Source organism: Labrus bergylta, chromosome 8 (genome assembly GCF_963930695.1).
Source record: "Labrus bergylta chromosome 8, fLabBer1.1, whole genome shotgun sequence".
Lineage (NCBI taxonomy): Eukaryota > Metazoa > Chordata > Actinopteri > Labriformes > Labridae > Labrus > Labrus bergylta.
The window spans coordinates 12833867-12853212 of NC_089202.1; the positions used below are offsets into that span (position 1 = coordinate 12833867).

Consider the following 19346-nt stretch of genomic DNA (forward strand, 5'->3'; position numbering starts at 1 on the left):
TGTGTAGGGCAGAAAGAGGACAAATCTCCAGAGAGAGAGATGTGCATCCACCCCCCATCTTGTAACAGTGTTTCTTTGATAGCGTCCTTCATTGTGGGTCATTGTGGAGGACAACACAGTGCCAGATATACAATCTAATACCACTAGATAGCACTGTTTGTTAAAGCTAATTAAAATCACTGCAGTAACCTCCAAAACACACGCACACATGAAGCAAGATTAAGCCTGGACACTGCTAAATGAAGAGTCCGCAGGGTTTAGCACTAGTAGACATAAAATGCTTTTATTATTGTGGTTATAGAGGCAAAAAAGTTTGATCTGACATTCTATGGCGTTGAGTTATATCCGTTTTTGAACGTTTTGTTTTTCAGAAGCACGTTATCAGAGGCAACAGGCAAAGGTTACATTTCATGCAAACTAGATAAATAACTCTTTATGTGTACCTTTGCTATAAAGTTAATCATCCACTGGCAATAATGTAGTGCTCTTAGTTAAAAAAAGGAAAGAGGAAAAATATACATGCAGTATGTAAACAGTCAAAGAAATTGCACTTTCTCGCCTCGTTATTTGAAGCCACACTACTGATAGAGAGCAGAAGTTTAACACTGGAAAAAAAAAAAAAACTAAGTCACTGTCACTGATTGTCTGACCAATATAAAAACAAAAAGGTACGCTCGGCTAAAAAAGAAGACAAATTACGTCATTCTACAAAAAAAAATCCTATACAATCATAGTCCATTTCAAGGAGAAATGACTGGAATATTGGTCAGCTTTATTATCTGTTAAAAAAATGTTAGTAAAATGACAGGTCTGATATGATGCTGATATGAAGTATACTCGCGATAATATTGACATGTATGATAGTCATTTTACACGCTACTGCTGATAGAAGGAAAACAGGTCTCTCTCTCTCTCTATGTACATTCACATGAAACTAAACGCTTATGCTTACTTCCACTGGATTAGCCCAATGCTTCTTATAGGAGAACAACCTACTATGCAACTGTACATAAAAATAACCTCCAATCCTCGAATATTCACAACTATAAAAAAAAAAAACACAACAAAGGAAGTCTTTATATAGTCCTTATCAGAGGAGATATTGCTTTAAAAGACTGCATGAGTTCGCTTAGTTACGTACACAACAACAACATGGCACTTCTACAGAGCATTTGGGGCAAATTAATTCTACTTTACATTCCCTTTCCTCTCCGGTTTCTCCCCCCCCACCCCACACCAAGGACATTCTGATTGTCAATGCTCCAGAGCAAAGAGCGAAACATTCTCAAAGGCAGTCCGAAGTAAACAAAACACTTTTTTTTTAACCCCTTCTCAAGGAAGCAATACTGAAAATAGTCAATAAACATTCCTCTCATGAATATACTTTGTCTATTTCTTTAGCAGATAGTACTCAAGCTGTTTTTTTTTTTCAAAAATAACTTCTTTCTTAAAACCTCATTAGAAATTCTCTTGCAGCAATGCCAAAATTCCTATCACTAAGCCCACCCCCCTCTCTCCCTCCCCAGCCTATTCACTGGTACATAGCAGACACTGTCTTGGTAAAGTGAAGAAAACCCCCCTAACACTGTCTCAACAGCTTTTTAACTGGTTCACTCCTCCTCGTGTCATTTTCCCAAAGGTGCAGTGTGACTTTGAAAGCTTAACAATTAAAAGAGGGTTCAATCCTGACCTACTTAGGGCTACATTTTTGTTCCCCCGGGCGTATTTTGGTGAACTCCTCGTCTCTTGGAAACTTCAGAGCTGAAATGCTGAGTACCATTTATGTCCACTTTCCAAGCAAAGTTGTGTCTCTTCCAGTTTACTTAAGGTGCCGAAGTAAGAGCAATCAAAGTGTATGCCTGTGTGTTTTTAAAGTGAGTCCACTTAGCATACATACAGTCTTTAGTGTGCTTGTTCATCCAGCACTAGTGCAAATTCCTTTCAGCTGGTCTGTTTCTTTCTGTTTCATCCGGGACGGTCTATCTCTCATCATCCCTCGCCGCTTGGACAAAGGATGTGTTGCCATGGTTTCATCCTTGATGTGATGCCCTTCAGAGCACTAGGTTCGACACACTCATCTGTCAGTGTGCAGGATGTCTTTCTTGCTTTTTCAGCCTCCATAATTCTCCAGTTCTTGTCTCCCTTCCTTTTCTCACTTGTTCTCTGAGGCAGTACCACTGTTAAGAGCAGTGTTGTGGCATCACTTCCTGTCCATCTGTCCAGCGGTAGGCCATGTCCCTTCTTCAGAGCGGTCCCACCTGCATAAGAACGAAATACAATCAACAAAACCACGCATACTTCTCAAAGGCAAACAATATGTTGCTCGACTTACCCTTCTCTGTTAGCTTATTAATGCTGCAGGGTTAAAAGTAAATCATTCAGACGTTTCCTCCTCTGTTCTCTGCTGCAGACCTCTTCCTCCCCTCGCTTTTCTTCCTCTCCCTCCTCCCCCTCTGGTCTATTCTGGGTTTTGGTGGACTGTAGAGATAAAGTATGCTCAGCCTCAGATAATTACATAAGCAGATTTGTATCCTTCTGGAAATTTGCAGTCTTAAGAGAAACAATTGGGTTTTTTTTTTCCCTTCCATTTTTTTTGCATGGGTGCAGTTGTTCACTCACACAGGGGTTGGCAGTGAGTGAGCTGGAGGTGTCCTGACTCTGATGGTGGAGGTCAGTGCTGGTAACCGTCACCTCCACCCCCACGTGCTGATCTGAGGGTCAGAAGTCAAACAGTATTCTTAATGTTAGTGAAGGCGTTGCGGGGCCGAATGAAAGCAGCGCATCATTTCTTTCACAGATATGTCTGTAATTATGCCTTTTTCCGCCCTTGATTTCTATCTGCAATCAGTGAGGGAGTCTTTGATGGAAACTGTGGTTTGACTGCTAATGGAGAAAGTCAATTCCTGCTGGGTTCTTGGACAGCAGCAGAGGATCACAGAAATGGGGAAACATTTCTTCAGCCAGATATTCTGTGGTTGGAAAAACACTTATTTGGTGCAGCTGAGTATGATATGGAAAGACAGGCCAAACATGAGGACTGTTAGCAGAGTACACACACACACACACACACACACACACACACACACACACACACACACACACACACACACACACACACACACACACACACACACACACACACACACACACACACACACACACACACACACACACACACACACACACACACACACACACACACACACACACACACCAGAAGAGATCTACACAGATGTACATTCAAAAATGAAAATGTAAGGAGTAAAACCACATACACAAAATCATTCACAAACACCTACAGAAACAAAAACTAACACACACACTTGCTTCATGGACCTGACTTGATGTGGCTGTCGTCCACATGGGCTCCATCACAGGACAGACGTGGACTGTCCCTCTCCTCTCCCTCTGGGTCTATTTCCCTCTCCCTCTCTATCCTCAGTCGGATCTGTCTGTCTCTCACCAGCTCCAAGTTCCTCATGAGGAACACATGCTGCTTCACCACAAAACTCCTGGAGAAACATTCACACAGCATCAGTTTACTTGCAATGTATAGGGTAGTTTTATTTTTAAAATGTGAATAACTTTGGTTTTTAATACCTCTCAGTGCTGGTCAAAGGCTCCATGTCGAGGTGAGGAAACAGGCTGGTGATTTCACTCGAGCTCTCCTCCTAAAAAGTACAAAAAAGCGAGGGTTGGGGAGAAGATTTTATAGTTGTTGAAGCTGCTTTCTTCACTGCAGAGACAAAACCTCTAAGCACATGTACGCACCTCTGTCTGGTGAGAGGATGAAGACCTTTCCTTCAGCCGGCCTGGTGTAAACAGAGAGAGAGAAAGAGATAAGACTTTGTGTGAGAATATTGATCTAATCCAACTGGTAAACCTGAAAATCACACATCTAATTCACCATATAAACACAGCAGCCGTCTTCCTCTCACATTTAGGGTAGGAAGCTCAAATGCTAATATAATGTTCCACTGCTGTATTCCAGGTTGTAAAGTTTATGAATGAGGGGTACTTGACAATGGTTAACGTTTTACCACTTCTCGAAAAAAGACAACCGTGCATATTTCAAAGAAACTCTGCATATTTAAACTCTGCATACTCTGCACACACCATTAGCAACCTTCAAATCAAGCACTTCATAGAAAGCATTTTGTTAGCTTACAATTGATTTAAGGTTCAAGTGGCCTCCATTGCAAGGTCATGTGGATTTGCCCTGTACAACATCAGGTAGATCAGACCTTACCTGTCAGAGCATGCTGCACAGCTCCTGGTACAGGCTCTTGTGATATCACGCATTGACTATTGCAACTCCCTACTGGCAGGTCTTCCTAGAGATGCACTATCAAACCCCTGCAGATGATACAAAACGCAGCAGCGGGACTGGTATTCAAGCTGGTCTTCAAGAGCACATGCCACTCTGCTGTTAATCTCCCTGCACTGGCTCCCAATTCCTGCTCGCATCAAATGAAAAAACCCTGCTGCTCATTTAAAAAACAACAACAAAAACGGCTCCTCCACACCTAAACTCTCTCATCTAGGTCTACACTCCCTCCCACCCTCTCTGCCAGTGAAAGGCGTCTGATCCAACCTTCACAACGGGGGCCCTACGTGTCTAACTAGACTCTTCTCCTCTGCCGCCCCCCTGAACAATCTGGAAGCAATGAACTGATAACAGAAAATAGGAAGCTTCTGTTTCTTAGAAAACTCTAAACTGCTACCGTCCTTTAGCTCATCAGTGTAATAGCATTTGAACTTCTCACCCTGACTATGACATCAGAGGAAAATGGCTGCTGTGTAAATATAACCAGTACTGGTAACTCACAGTAACGCCGCTTCCTCTTTAGTGGGACAGCAGGCTGCTTTTGAAGCTGCAACAACAAAATTGTTCATTCTAGACGCACCATAAATCTCCTTTATCTCAAAAGATGATTCAGTTTAACATTCCAACTTTCTGATTATTACTTTTGGAGATCTACTTTACCTTATCATGCTGCCACAGCCACATGACATCATAAGGTAGCTGGAAATGAATCCGCTTCAGCCTAAGGTACTTCCCTGTCAGACAAAGAGGGAGTTGTGTTGACCTTTCACAGCTGCGGCAAACTGCACACACTGTTTCCAGCTTCTTACTGTATATACAGTACTTACCAACATGTATGGGAGCAGGAAGAAGGCTGTATTCATGCTCCTCTGGTGTGTATTCCACACTCTCTCTGCATGAGTGCTGGTCTAGGGAAGGGGGGCTAGAAAAAAATAAAATAAATCATGAGTAAAAATCTGACAAGCAAAAAAAGTTAAACTAGTTGGTGCAGAATTTCAGTTGACTCACTCTGTAGTTTTGTAATCATCGGAGTATAGACCTGCCCTCAGAAACGTCTTCCTGGGAGGAAAATCTCCTCGCTCCTCTCTTTGGATGGTAACTGGTTGGGATGGGGCCTGGTCAACCTCTGATTGGCTGAAACATTCAGGAGGGGTGTCACACTCGGGTTTGTCCTCAGTGACACTAAAAGGAAAGCGTAAAGAGAGATAGAACGATAGAGAGAAAAAAAGAAAGAGAGAAAAGGCACTGGTTTAGCACACAGTGCTGAAAACGATCGGTTAATTTAGCAGTTTTGAGTGGTTGTATTCGATTTTTAAGTCAACCAGCTCAGCTACTTCATGAAACAGTTGTGGTTGTTTACCTCTGATGACAAGGAGAGTCACCATACTTTCTCTTTCGTCCTCTCTTCCGCTTGGCCTGCAGCTCCAACTCTGTCACCTGCTGCAGCGCATCCCTTACTCCATCTTTCTCTGTCCTTCTCTCTTCTTTTTTCCCTCCCACTTCTATCCCATCTTTGTTGTGGCTGTGTCCTGGCATGAGGTTGGCTGATGACATGGAGGGAGCTGCAGATAAGTGCATGGGGGAAGATACAGTGGAGGGCAGTGGGTGCTTTCGTGGACGTCCTGGCCCTCTTTTGTTTTTCCCTGCCACACTGTCTGGAGTTGGCACGCTTTTTTGCTGCCCCCGGCTCCTTGAATCACCTTGTAAACCTTCAGTCATTGAGACAGAGAGGGGGGGAGGGAGGGAGGGAGGGGTTGAGGTGGGGTGTAAGTGGCGGAGAGGAAATGAGACAGATGTGGATCAGTGATTGAGCCAGCAGGAGGTGTGAGGTGAGGCCAGCCTTGGCTGAGTCATGCGGATGGGCCACAGATAAGGTGAGTCACAACATTTCCTCGGACCAGATCACTTCTGGGAAATGCATTAAGAAGTGATTTATGCGCACACACACACACACACACACACACACACACACACACACACACACACACACACACACACACATGGAGCAAAAAACCACAAGAATGGACACAAACACTGTGGAGAGTGCATACTTTTTATATGAGCGAACAAAAGTAAGCACCCCTGAACACCCACAAACTGTTTTTGAAGTTAATGAGGAAAACCGTCTCTTAACGCTGAGTAAAGAAAGACAGAGAGCAAAAGTGTGAGTGTGCTGTGCTAGCATGTTGTTCTTAAAACACATGTGGGTTTAGTTAGATGATGAGCTGATGTCAAATGTATTCCACCCTTTCAAAAACAACATTTTCCCCTCACAAGCTCTGTTTGCCCAAATTCTGACCTCCATGCAATCCTTCATCAATCACTCCTGTGGTCATCTATCTTTTTGTTCCATTTTCCACAGCCCCTGACAAGACTGACCACTCTTTCCTTATTGGATTTTTCCAAGTCAAATAGTTGGCCAGCAGTGAAGGATAGGCCAGGCTTTAAATAGCCAATCTGGTGGTTAACTAATGACTGTGTGCACTGAGTAGCCCCAGCCTGAAACAGCATGTGGTTCGCTGCAGAACGGGGAAGATTTCAAAGATTTTCTGGAAGATTACCATCAAGATGTTGCCCTCCTTCTATCACACTTTTAATAACTTCCAACATAGAGTGGTTGCTGAGTGTTTGCATTTGTGTGTGCATAGTTGGTGTGTGTGAATGGCATGTTCCTTGCACAGCAGAGGGGGACTGAAATTGGCTATAAAAAGAACAGAGTCAGATTTCCTCTCAAATACCTCCAGGCTTGATGTGAGGCTCAACACCTGAGGAAAATCAAGGCTGTCACTTTTTCTGGCAAACTGTTGACGCCTAAATCTCATCTCCAAGTTGTGTAAATATAAAAATCTGTCACACTGTGCAAGTAAAGAGCCCGTTAGCATAAAGCTTTTGTCTTAGCTAGCTGTTATGATTGGAGTATTTTAGATTAATTTCTATAATCAATGGTTAAAGGCTGCACTGATATTGCCCTTTTCCAATATTTTAATTAGTCAAAGCGCTTCACACTGTAAGTCACAGTCACCCTTTCACACACATATTCATACACTGTTCGCAGGACTGTATTAGAAAGTAACAAGCTACCCATTAGTACTTCACACTTTGGTTCAGTGCCTTGGAAAGGGCACTTCAACATGTAAACTGCAAGAGTCAGGGATCGAACTGTCTACCTACCAATACAAAGGCGACCTGCTACACCTCTAAGCCACCGCAGCCAAGGTTTCTTAAACTATTTTAATTCCTTTTGTTCTATATGAACATATTTGCTGCCAATTTTTTTATAACAGAATTCGGCTATGCATATCAAAAACAGAAAAGGTTTAACTTTACAGGAGATTTTTTGCCATACCTCTCAGCACACACATTTTCCAGCCAGAGAAACAAAAACATTGCTGCATGCTCAATTATTTGCAACAATATCATCACCAATGATGACACAACCTTATACTGAGTCACCAAGTACAAGCATATGTAAGTCATACACACTTTTATCTATCAAACCATTCACACTTACTCACCTGTTTCTCTCCTCTCTGACCACACTGGCTGATCTCTTATCCATGACCTGTCGCCCCATCCTGGATTCTGACCGACCAATCCGCTCCTCAGACCTCTCCCCTCTGATGCCATGACAGCGGTTGTAAAAAGGTTGGTGTGTGTTGGGGACGGGGATTTCCTATACATATCTGACCCTTGAATGTCCTCACTAGTTTCGTCCTCTCCGTCTGATTCGATCAGTCTGCCTTTATGTTTCTCCCCAGCTGAGCCTCTCCATGTTGAATCGGAGTTTCCAAATCCTGCCCTTCCCAGGCCCCCAAATTTTGTCCAGCTTTGACTTATGCCGCCCCAGCCTCCTCCAAATGAAGAAAGATGAGAGGAACCTAGACCCAGTGAGGTAAGTGATGTGTTTTTGTACCTCTCCGCTGAAGATGATGATGTGGCAGCAGTAGCAGAAGAGAAGGAATCCTTTCTCTTGCCACATAACCAAGTTGATTCTTTAGACAGCATCCTCCCCATTCCTCTTGCCCTTTTCCCACCTCCATCCCCTTGCCCCAAAATGAACCCCGACTTTGCCTTCGAACTGACCATCCCCTCCATTTCCCCTACAGCTTCCTCCTCATCCTCGCGCAAATCCTCCTCCTCGTCCATGTCTCGCTCGCAGTGCCTGTGACGGTGCTTATGCTTGTGTTTATGTTCGCTTCTCCCACAGCCACAGACTAAGCCGGGTGTGAACCCTGAGCTGAGATGTTGGCCTCCTCCACTACCTCTTTCTACATCTCCATCAACCTCTCCCCCTAAAGCTCCCTCCCTCAGCAACCTGCTCCTCCGCCTGTGGAATCTGGCGGGGTTGAGGAAGAAATGGGCATGATGGGGCTGATGGGAGGTGTAATGATTTGGGGAGGAAAGCGGGTAGGAGCTGGGAAGGTGGTGGTAAAGGGCTGTTGTTGGGGGATAGCTGCTGTAAAAGCCCATATTTTCAACGGTCTCCTGGAATTTTGAGGGGCAACCACATTGCCTGCGGTCTGTCTTCCTATTGCAATGCACAGGCTGGCAGGGGTAGAAAGGATGGGGGGAGAAAGAATGATTCGCAGAGTAGGATGAAGGGTGAGGCGAGTAGAAGCCATTCAGATTGATCCGGAAGATGTTGGAGCGGAGAGAATGTGAGGAGGAGTGATGGCGTCTTCCTCCAGCAGAGGTCCCACTCCCATCAAAGCCCTGTGCAAGTCCCATCCTTGCCCAACCTCGGCGTCCAATATGGACTTCGCTGAACTGCCCAATTAGATCTTCTAATTCCGCCAGAAACTCTGGATCGGGCATGTGCAGCTGCTGGTGTTTCTTCTTATGTTTATTCTTCTGTCTCTTCAGTGCATTATGCCCAAGACAAGGATAAAAGTCTGAATGAGTGCACTTATTGTGTCCTGGGCAGGGGCATGGGCACACGCAAGTACAGGAAGATGAACAGTCGTAATCCCTCCGCCTGTGCCTGTGTCTGTGGTGCTCCAAAGTACTTGCATTGGTGATTGGGTTTGTTGGTCTTGGTATGTGAGAGAGGGATGAAGAAACAGGAGATGGACGATCCACAACAGAGGAGGGATGCCTTTGACCCCCCAAAATCACTCCTGAACCCTGGCCCAACCTGAGCAAGCCCAGAGTTCCCCGCATCTCTCCTCGCTCAGAAACACTGTTGTTGTCTGTCCCAATTCCACTATCGCTTGGCAGCGTCTCTTCACTGTGTGACTCACTCCTTGGAGAGGGGGTGGCCTCTTTCAGGTGGCCAGGGGAGCCCGGTATGTGATGCAGTGGAGGGGTGGGACAGTAGAGTTTACATGAAGACTGGTGGAAGGGAAAGTGATGCCTTCCCTGACACGGACAACTCTTCTTCACAAAGGGAGAGAGGGATGAGGATGAGGGAGGACGAGGTGAGGTGCAGGAGGAGGATGGGGAAGGAAGGGAAAAGGGATGGGGGAAAAGAAGGGAGGATGTTGGCTCTGTGAGGCTGCCTTCACTATAAGGACTCTGGGCCCCACTGGAGTGGGTAAGAGATGGGGAGGGAAATGGGTGCGAGTTGAGTTGGTTGGAGAAAAGAGATGTTTCAGAGGGATTGGTGAACTGAGATGACTGAGTGGAGTTCTTAGAGTTGAACTGGGTTGTTGGATTTGTTTGGACTTTAGGCTTGCGTCCTCTCCTTTTGCCCATATAGATGGTCCCTCTCTTGCTCACATTGATCTGAGGGCCTAGCTTACTCCCAAAGGAGGAGGACAGGGCTGAGAGCGTGTGTACTGTTGTTGACTCAATCGATTTACACATTCTCACAGAGGTCTCCCCATCTGCTGCCTCACTTCCCTCCTTTCTAACATACCCAGACAGCATTTCTTTGTGTAGTCTCCTCTTCTTTCTTTTCTTCATCTCATTAATCAGCCTCCTGATCTTTAGCTGCCTGTTCCCTTTTTCAGGAGGATGGAAATCTTTACTTCTGTCCCTGTCATCAGTGCAAATTAGTGCATCTTCAGTTTGGTCCTCTTGTAGGGGTCGTTTTGGTGGACGGCCACGCTTCTTGGGGCTGGATATAGACTGAGTGGCACACTGCAGTATGGAACTTGGCTCCAGCACAGGGGCTTTTTGGATACCATCATAACCCAGAAGAGGCACCTCAGTTGGGAAAGTGTTTGGAGATAGTCGAGGGGGAGGTTCATCTAAATTAGAGCTCTGGGATTTAGGGCGGCCCCTTTTCCGAGCAGAAGTTACTGGGCATCTAGGAGCAGGAGGGCTAGGGTCTGATGTTAGGGGACTATGCTTTGGGGAAAGAGGTTTGGTAGGGAAGGAGCTGCTTGTTAAAGAGCTACAGGAACCTTGTTGTGACTCATCGGTCTGTTGAATAGTGGCTTTGGCAGAAACCAACGTCTTGGGGTTCTGGGGGAAATTTAGTAACGAATTATGCTTGGAATCTGAAGGGCCTTCTTGATTTTCCACTCTTTGGGCCCGATGCACCAGCTTGGTCCAGCTGGGCCGTCTGGCTTTGCGCTTCTTAAGCGGTCGGCTGTCCTGCTCTCGTGGGGACGAAGGGGGGGAAACAGAGGTACGGGCTGCAGAACTGGGCAGAGGGGGAGGAGCACAAGTGGAGGGTTGGCTTGGAGACACCGTTAAATGTCTTGAGAGATCTTGTTCTTTTGATTTACCAGTGTCACATGTTGCTGGCTCAGCTTGTTTAACTGGCTTGCAACTGTCATCTGCCCTGTTTATCTCATCGTGTCTGTCTGAATTCGCTAATTTACAGTTTTTATCTATTTTACCACTGACAACTGTTTCTCCACATTTTGCATTGTCTTCTTTTTTTTCCCTTTCTGGGCTGAGCTTATCCCTCTTGTTCTCAACCTGTCCGCTTTGACTCTTTAGTTCATCCCTCCATGTATTGTCAGTCTTATGTCTTTCATCCTTTTGTTTACCATGTCTTGATTTCCCGTCCTTCCCCTTCTCCTTCTTTTTCTTCTTGCCTTCTTCCTTTCTGCTTTCACTTTTTGCTCTTTCAGACTCTAATTTATCTCGTTTTGACTTTTTGTCTCTTCTTTTCTCTTTCCGTGCTTTCTTGTCTTTCTCTCTTTTTTTCTCAAGTGAGGGCTGTAACGAGGGATCCTGCTCTTGCGATTGGACAGAGGAGAGATCCACAGTAGAGGAGGACTGTGGTTTTGGGGTCACCAAGGGAAAAGAAGGAGAGTCTGGCCTACTCTTATTAGACAGGCTAAGTTCTTTATGGGAGCTGTTGGAGACCGGATGTCTTGTCAGAGAGTCCCCAGAAGAAATGGAGGGAGAACTGCTGGGTTTTCCAACTTTGATTTTTGACGAGTCAGAAGTGCAAAGGATGTCAGCAGAGCCTTTACCATTGGATAATCCCTTTTGTTTTGATGTCTGGACCAAGCCATTGTGTTTCTTAGAGGTCTTTCCCTCACTTATGGTTTCTGGTTCAGACAAGACTTTGATGCATGTGCTTGAAGGAGTGTCTGAAGTTGTCTGGTCAACTGTTGACGGACAGGGTTTATACCCTGCTGGAACAGACAGGCCATTGACACCAGAAAGCTTCTCTTTCTTCACTCTCTCAGATGAGCGATTTGAATTTACCTCAGTCTTATCCCCCAGCTTGACAGGAACCTGGAGAATGCAAACACAGAATCTCTGTCATAGACAACAATGGCTTTGATGTCCATTAGTTTGCTTTTGACAAATGTAAAAGACAATGGGGAAGAGACAATAACCCTAAACGCTTTTGTGTCTGTCCACTCATTAAAAGAGAGAGTGCGGACAAAATGACTCAATCAGGCAGAGAAAAGAGGGCATACTGAGAAGAAGGAGAGAGTGAGGTGGTGGAAACAGGAATGGGGTTGACACTGAAAGGAGAAATACAAAGACAGAGAAACAGAGAGAAAGGGAGTGGGACATGGACAGAGGGGGAGTGAAAGATAAATGAGAGCAGGTAGAGAGAGAAAAGAGGGGAAGTAAAAATAGAAGAGGGACCGATATAGAGAGTCAGGCAGAGTCAGAACGCTGTGAGAGAGAGAGAGAAAGCTGTGCTATTGGTAGCTATAAATTGCCACTAATACAGATGAGAAGGCTTGACATTTCGTAGTTGTCCTGTAATTTTGGTATGCTGCAGCTTGAGTGGTGTTTGTGCAGCTAAAGCAATAAGCTTCCTCTTGGGTGATTGTCATAGGGACTGATGGACCAATGTCTGTAATAGCTCCAAGTGGTTGCTGTGCTGTTGTCCTATTTATAGGTCCGTTTGTTTAAATAGGCTGCTTAGGTTTCTCTATTGAGACAATAACTCATTTGACCTTATTACAACTGAGCATAAAGCCCTGCAATTTTGCACCATGCAAGCCTGTCCAGTGATTAACTGCATAAAAACAAAACAAAACAACAGCACATATTTGTCATTAATAATGTATGCAGACTTTCAGTGACACTTCTCCATGTTAAAATCCCTTTATCCTACTGCAGGTTCTAAATTGACGAACGACGTGTTTGTGTGTGTGTGTGTGTGTGTGTGTGTGTGTGTGTGTGTGTGTGTGTGAGGGAGTGAGGAAAACTGCTCTTATATTTAACTTACCTGTTTGGCAGACTTGGCTCCTTGACTGGTTGTGGTAGGTGTGGAAGCTGTCGGTAATGCTGATGATAACGTCAGTGGCTGCGATGGCAAAGATGATGATAATGCAGGTGGTGGCGAAGCAGCAGATGCCGTTTGTTTTGATGTGGTCTGGACAGCATCTGAGCCTGAGCGTTGATCTCTGGCTGCCTTGTCTGGAACAGAGCTGCTTTTACTCTGTTGCCCCACTCCTCCTTCTCCATCCCCCCTCAGCGGTATCCCCCTGCCTTGTCTTTGATAGGTCCTGAAAGTCGGTTTGCAGACGTAGCTCTCCAAGATCTTGGGTGGTTTCTTTGTGCGTTTGGCCTCGAGTCCAATCCGGAGTCGTACATTTCCCTCGGGGCAGCTTGTCTCCCTACTGGAGATCTGAAGCTGTTGCTGCCCCGCACTTCCACAGCGCCCCTCGATGAGCAACTCCAGCACTGCCCCTTTGTCTCCGTCCCTCTTTTTTCCAGCTCCTCTTTTTTCGTCCTCCTTTTCCTCAACATCTCCATTCTCCCCCTCACCTCCCCTCTTTTTCTCTACCACTTCATCCCTTTTAGAGTCTGCAGGTGCAGAGTTAGGGTCCAGAGTGGAGTTCGTCGTTGGAGGGAATCCCCCCTTCACTCTCTGGTCCATCAGAGAAGTTAGGGGGGAGTAGTACAACACCTTTGGGTTTCCAGTATTAAGCACTTTTAAATGACCCCGGGGATTTGGCTAGGTCAGGGGCAAACAGCTGGATGAAGGTGTTAGTTGAGAGATTTTAAGAAGAATATCCTGTAACAATCCATAAACAATTAGTCCTTTCTCCAGCGAAGGAAGATCTCTTGTCCTTTAGGTTTGAACTGAGAGGGAGAGTAAGAGAGAGAAAGAAAAGACAGACACAGACAAAGAGACAGAAAGGCCAGTGATTAGTCATTTCAGTGAGCTCAGATGCTGAGTAGTAGCAGTACAGGAATTGAGGGGAAAGTCCCCTTCCTGCAGGCAGCTGTAGAGAGGTGCTAAAGTCTGTGTCCACAGAGATGATCTCATCATACAGAAAACCCAGGGGGCCTATCAACGACGCAGATTCCCAGAATGTCGACACTAACTGGAGAACTACTTTAATTCTTTGATGAAAAAAAAAAAGAAATCTTTCAAAAAAACGGCGAGGGCAAATGACAGCAAACACTCCCTAAACCTCAACGCTTTTACTTACGTTCTAATCCTCACTCTGCTTATCCTCCTCAAATCAATATATCAATCAATCAGCTCCTGACTAATTCAAACACTTGATCCAGTCTCCTCCCCTCCTCTCCCCACTGTCTGTGCGCCTTCTGTTCTCAGCTACTCCCACAAGCACTTCTCCACCCACCCTTCCCTCTGCTGTACTTTCTTTTCTCTCTGAAAAAAAAACCCCTCCACTTTTCATGTTTGGCAGAAAGCTTTTGCATGCATTCTCTATTAGCCCCATCCACGCTCGCTCTCTCTCTCTCTCTCTCTCCCTCTCTGTAGACCACACAGTAAAATGGTCAACTCATACACTGCATCCATGTTAATCAGAACCATATTTCCTCCTCCTCTTCGTTCTTTTCCTTCTCTCAAACCTAAATCCCTCCATTCATGATCCGACCGTTCCCCTCCTCCCCCTTTCAGTAGTGGTAACACAAATCCGTAGGAAAGGGTAAAACTTATTTTTGGAAAGGAGCGCAAATTCCTCCTCCTCCCTTTGCTTCCTCTTAGTCAAGAAAGCTTTTCGTTGACCCCATTGTAAATTGACTTTTAATGTGACATTACAGCGAGAAGCACACCCTAAAATAACATTCTTCTTCCCAGAGAGAACATTCACTCTCACTCACACTGCGTGCAGCTTAGTTATTACCAAACATATCTAACACAGGAGCATCATCTTCTGTCACTCTTCCCTCATTAAACCATCTCTCATTAAAGCAGACTCTCATCCATTTTCTAATAAAACACTCCCTGCCAGGCATTCATGCATCTCTCTCCTGAGAGCTTCTCTTGTGAAATAGTCTCTAAACGCACTGAGCTGCCCCCTTTAACTTCGAGAAGCATCTCATTTAATGTTTTCATTTTAAGAGCTCACTGAGCTATCTCGCCTGCCTTTTGGTCCCTCCACACCCAAACCCTTTCCTTGAATCATACTGAGCTTCAAATCAACATCTGTTCCAGTAACTGCTGTTATGTAACCATTTTGCAAAGCATTTTCCAAGGCCAAACCTCTTTACAATGAGATGAAACGAGTATAAGGAAGGACAGTGGCCCTTCAAAAACTGATGCTACTTTTGTTACGACATCTAGACTTATATAAAGTGTGGATATAGTATGGATATCTTCATTAGCATCGGCCTCTAATTCTGCCTAACATGTGTTGTCAGGCAAGTATGCCAATCACTGATCCAAAACCATTACAAATTAGCCCAGAAATTCAATTGAGGTCAATTATTATGATAGTAAAATGAAGCAGAAATAAATAAACAACAACAATGTGATGCTAGCAGTAGTTTTAGGTGTCATGTAAAGCTAGCAGAATGTCCCTAACCAGTGTTTTTGCATAAAAACCTAAGAATAATTTTCTATTTTTATTGTGTTCATCAACCAAGACCAGGAGAGTTACCCTGTATCAGCCAACACAGTGCAGGTATCAGGAAATGTTGGTAATGGGTCCTCTTTCATGACCTCTGACCTACAAACCTTGCATTCAGCTAGAGTAGCAAAGTGAAGAGGATACAGGCCTGAGAAGAATACTGACTCACATCAGTTTCAATCTGCTCGAGCAAAGTGACTATGTGAAGAGCGCAGGAGTGGCAGGTTTTCAAACTAAAAAGGGCAAGCCCATTCAACATCAGTCAAACTGCATACTAATATCTTTTTATACTCTCCCGAGCTATACCTCTCAGACATAACTCTAAATTATTCTAACATTAGACGAGAAGCTATTTCCAGTGACAGGATGATGGGTGGTCTTGACACTAGAGTCAGTGTGGTTCCTTGGCAGCGCTGAGGTGACGATTAAATCAAGATAATGGCCCACCATATTTCCAGCCATCATCACCAACCCATGACGGTGTAGTTATCATCAATAACTACAACACTATCATCATCATCATCATCATCATCATCTGCCTGACAACAGCACGAGCACAGCAAGCCCACAGCTGGAAATTAAGTTTGCTGTGATGGCATCTCAAAAATATTGAAGCGTGAAGACTCACATTGTCAATGCAGCTTTACTTCACACACACACACACACACACACACACACACACTGGGAAGTTTTACAGGCGCGCACACACACTTTCTCCAACAATTATTAGTGTGTTGGTCGTACATTGTGTACCCAGGTCGCAGCTGCGTAGGCTGACTGATGTTGCTACTGTAGATACAGTATGGGCAAGTGGGGGTATTACGGCACTGGAGCGACCTACCACTGGTTTACTGAGGACGTCAACAGGGGCTTCCTTCTCAATAATGACTTTGCGCACGTCTGAAAACCACTACCCGCCTGATACTGTCGCACTTACAAATTATACACACATGCACGTGTTGCTGTTGTCGTCACCCCGTCTCCATATTTCAATATAACCCACATTTAAGCATCCTAAACCATACATATATCCACTGCAAATTCAAACTCAACATGGAAGTGAGGAGGTGGAGGTGCTACGTAGCGCCAAGATGTGCTCGCTTGTGGTGTTTGTGATGTGTATTAGACCCGATCCACCTTTTTTTTTTTTTTCCTTTTTTTTTTTTTTTTTCCCTCTAGCTGTCCTCTGCCAGCCCTTCTGCTGGTGTCAGCAACACTGAAATAAGAAATATCCCCCCCATGCACGGAGAAACACACTCGGCAACAAGGGATAAAATTAGCGCAAAGCGGATGCACGGAAAATCTCACTAACCTCCAGTGCTGTGAGAATCGCTGATGAAGATGACAGGCCTCTCTGCACATATTAACACAGGCTGCCATGAAAATCTGAAAATAAGGCTACGTAGGCTACTTACCCGAGAGCGCGTCCCGTAGCCAACTGCGTTTAGGCAGGAGGGTTAAGGTGTTGCTGTCCTGCTATCCCCTTCGCACCAGCAGCGATCCGGAGCTTTTTGGTGCATTAGATGTTGCTTTGATTGCATAACTAAGGCCAGCGGAGGTTAAAACACCTCCTAAAAACCGAGTTTCAATCCCATCGGAGCGCGGAGCCCACTGTGAAACAACATTGGCGCGGGTGTTTTCATAATCACACAGTCGACAGATCTTCGTCGGCGCGTCTCCGCAGCTAGGTGGCGGACTGGTAACACTAGACGGTATTTGCCCACTTCTCTCGGGGAAAGTTACGTCTCTCCCGCCAGCAATAATGGCTCGGATTGTACTCCCGTATGCACACGGGCTGTTAACGTGTCAGTAAGACGGGGGTCATCGCTGCAGCAGCAGTAGTGTGTGTGTGTGTGTGTGTGTGTGTGTGTGTGTGTGTGTGTGTGTGTGTGTGTGTGTGTGTGTGTGTGTGTGTGTGTGTGTGTGTGTGTGTGTGTGTGTGTGTGCGGGGCTTTAGGCTGACAGCGCACAGGGGTTGGAGGGATGTGCGGGAATGCAATTGCGTGGCCATTTTCATGTGGCCAGAGGAGGAGATAAAACGGCGAACACAGCACAGGATCTCATTGCGGTTCATAATAGCCGATTGGGGAGGGCGATTTAGACGTTTAATAAAATGGCGACGACTTGGCTAAAGTTAGCTGCTTGAAAGGATTTTGGGGAGCTTCTCAAAAGTTGTGACTCTTCCTGTAATGCGGGACTCAGTTGACAATGTTGCGGGAGGACGGTGCAGGCATGGGTGGGCAAAAGACTTGTCAAGAACTTAATGTAAAATAGCTTCTTATCATAGGCTATCAGTTACAGAAAGTATTGATCCACAACTTAAACCAATGATCCCCCCCCCCCTGTAACACTAAATATAAATCAAGGTCATATTATAGTGATATGCCCATATGATACAATAGCTCATAGCAATAGGCTATAACATCAAAGTAAAAATAGTAGCCTAATAAGGATGTTTGTTTTTTTAAATAAATGATACTGGTCAGGGTCGTATCCACACGTTTCTGACTGGGTGGACAAACTGGGGCACTGACAGGGATGCACAAAGTATGTTGGCACACTGCACACAGACATAAAATAATAAATAAACTGCATTAACTTACCCTTTCTGTATCTACTATTCCGATCTACTATTATCATCATACAGATGTCATATCCAAATATTTTTTAAACTATTTTTACTTTACAAAGTAACACAACCGAGTGGTGACATATTGTCTTCCTTTAGTTGTACACAAATCAAAAAGTCATAGTTAAACTAACTGACTAAATGAGATGTTCCTAATTAAAATGCTAATCTTCTAACAGTCTGTTGTAACAGCTCAATATTTAAGCCACCCCTCTGACAAGCCCTTGATTATTAGTTGTTCTTTTTTTTATATTGATCTCATCTTATAAGTTGTAACAGTGCTACCGTCACATGTCCATACACAGGGCAGAATAAATAGATTTGGGACCCTGGCACAAGAATAAGCTTTTGGGCCCCTACTACCCTGGCCCCCTTATTTCTCCTGCCGCCCCGTGTTCACTGTAACATCCAATTAGCTAAAGTGTTCATGTTGGGTACAAATGAAATTTAGCTCTACCTTGTAAAAACAACAACAGTAAATCTTGCCAAGGATTTTTGCATGTCCACCTGTCCAATATCAGATGAAAGGGGTTTATATAAAAGAGAGTCTTTAAATCAGGACTTGTCAAAAGGTTTGTTGTTGCATATTCAGGAGACAAATTGGAAATTAATTTAAACAGGATCAACCAAATTACACTTTTTAAGTCTGGGATGACTGAGTAGTTTTTATTTATTTTGTAAATAAAGGTAATACTAGTACTTCACACCGTACATAGTGTGAAGTATTGTGTGTATATTAGTTTGAGGTGTTTTAATACATATTTTGTGCAAATATGCACCATGGGATCTGAGAAATGCTTAAAGAGCATCACCATGTTTATGATCCAGTAAATTTGTTGTGACAATAAGTTCAAAACTTTTGCAATAAATCCTTTCTGGGTAAGCACAACAGACTTAAAGACCAGACTACTCAAATGTAAAGTGTATACACCAAAAATAATACCCGTAATAAAAGAGAGACAAATATTTATAAATCCATTCCAAAGAGAAATATTAAAAAGCAAAGTAAGGCGGAATAGATTTAAAAGTAAGAAGTAAACACAAGTACTGTATGCACAGTGGAGTAAATAGACTAGCTGAATGGGCCTCTGAAAATGACTTATTGAACAAAATGAGTATACTGACATTTTAAGATATAAAATGAGCTTAGTACATGTTGAAGAAATCTATGAGAATTTCTCTTCAAGGTAAG

The 19346-nt window shown here is 44.4% G+C and overlaps 1 protein-coding gene across 5 annotated transcripts; it reads right to left on the reverse strand.

The window, feature by feature from the left end:
• Window positions 1-267: 267 nt before the first annotated feature.
• On the reverse strand, window positions 268-17874 carry LOC109986497 (histone-lysine N-methyltransferase ASH1L). Of its 5 annotated transcripts, XM_020637169.3 has the most exons (14): window positions 16941-17756; window positions 12924-13783; window positions 7843-11968; window positions 5688-6036; window positions 5336-5509; window positions 5155-5249; window positions 4988-5061; window positions 4829-4874; window positions 3772-3812; window positions 3601-3671; window positions 3337-3512; window positions 2620-2711; window positions 2333-2478; window positions 268-2258 (listed from the first exon to the last, which is right to left on the reverse strand). In XM_020637169.3, exons 2-13 carry the CDS (start codon window positions 13575-13577, stop codon window positions 2350-2352), a joined length of 6027 nt encoding a protein of 2008 aa, XP_020492825.2. In that variant the 5' UTR covers window positions 13578-13783; window positions 16941-17756; the 3' UTR covers window positions 268-2258; window positions 2333-2349. The 5 variants fall into 5 exon arrangements, 2 of the variants coding, with proteins under 2 accessions (XP_020492825.2, XP_020492828.2); XR_010666822.1 differs by lacking the exon at window positions 268-2258 and having other exon boundaries at window positions 2337-2478; window positions 3342-3512; window positions 16941-17764; XR_010666823.1 differs by lacking the exon at window positions 268-2258 and having other exon boundaries at window positions 2431-2478; window positions 3324-3512; window positions 16941-17763.
• Window positions 17875-19346: the final 1472 nt, after the last annotated feature.

What these genes read in the sequence shown, in the direction of transcription:
- LOC109986497 (XM_020637169.3), bottom strand. Translation starts at nt 13,577, where the DNA reads ATGGACCAGAGAGTGAAGGGGGGATTCCCTCCAACGACGAACTCCACT. An exon ending in CATCCTCTCACCAGACAGAG is followed by an intron (nt 3,672 to 3,771) that starts GTGCGTACATGT and finishes TGTACTTTTTAG; the next exon opens with GAGGAGAGCTCGAGTGAAAT. An exon ending in CCTTTGACCAGCACTGAGAG is followed by an intron (nt 3,513 to 3,600) that starts GTATTAAAAACC and finishes ATGTTTCTCCAG; the next exon opens with GAGTTTTGTGGTGAAGCAGC.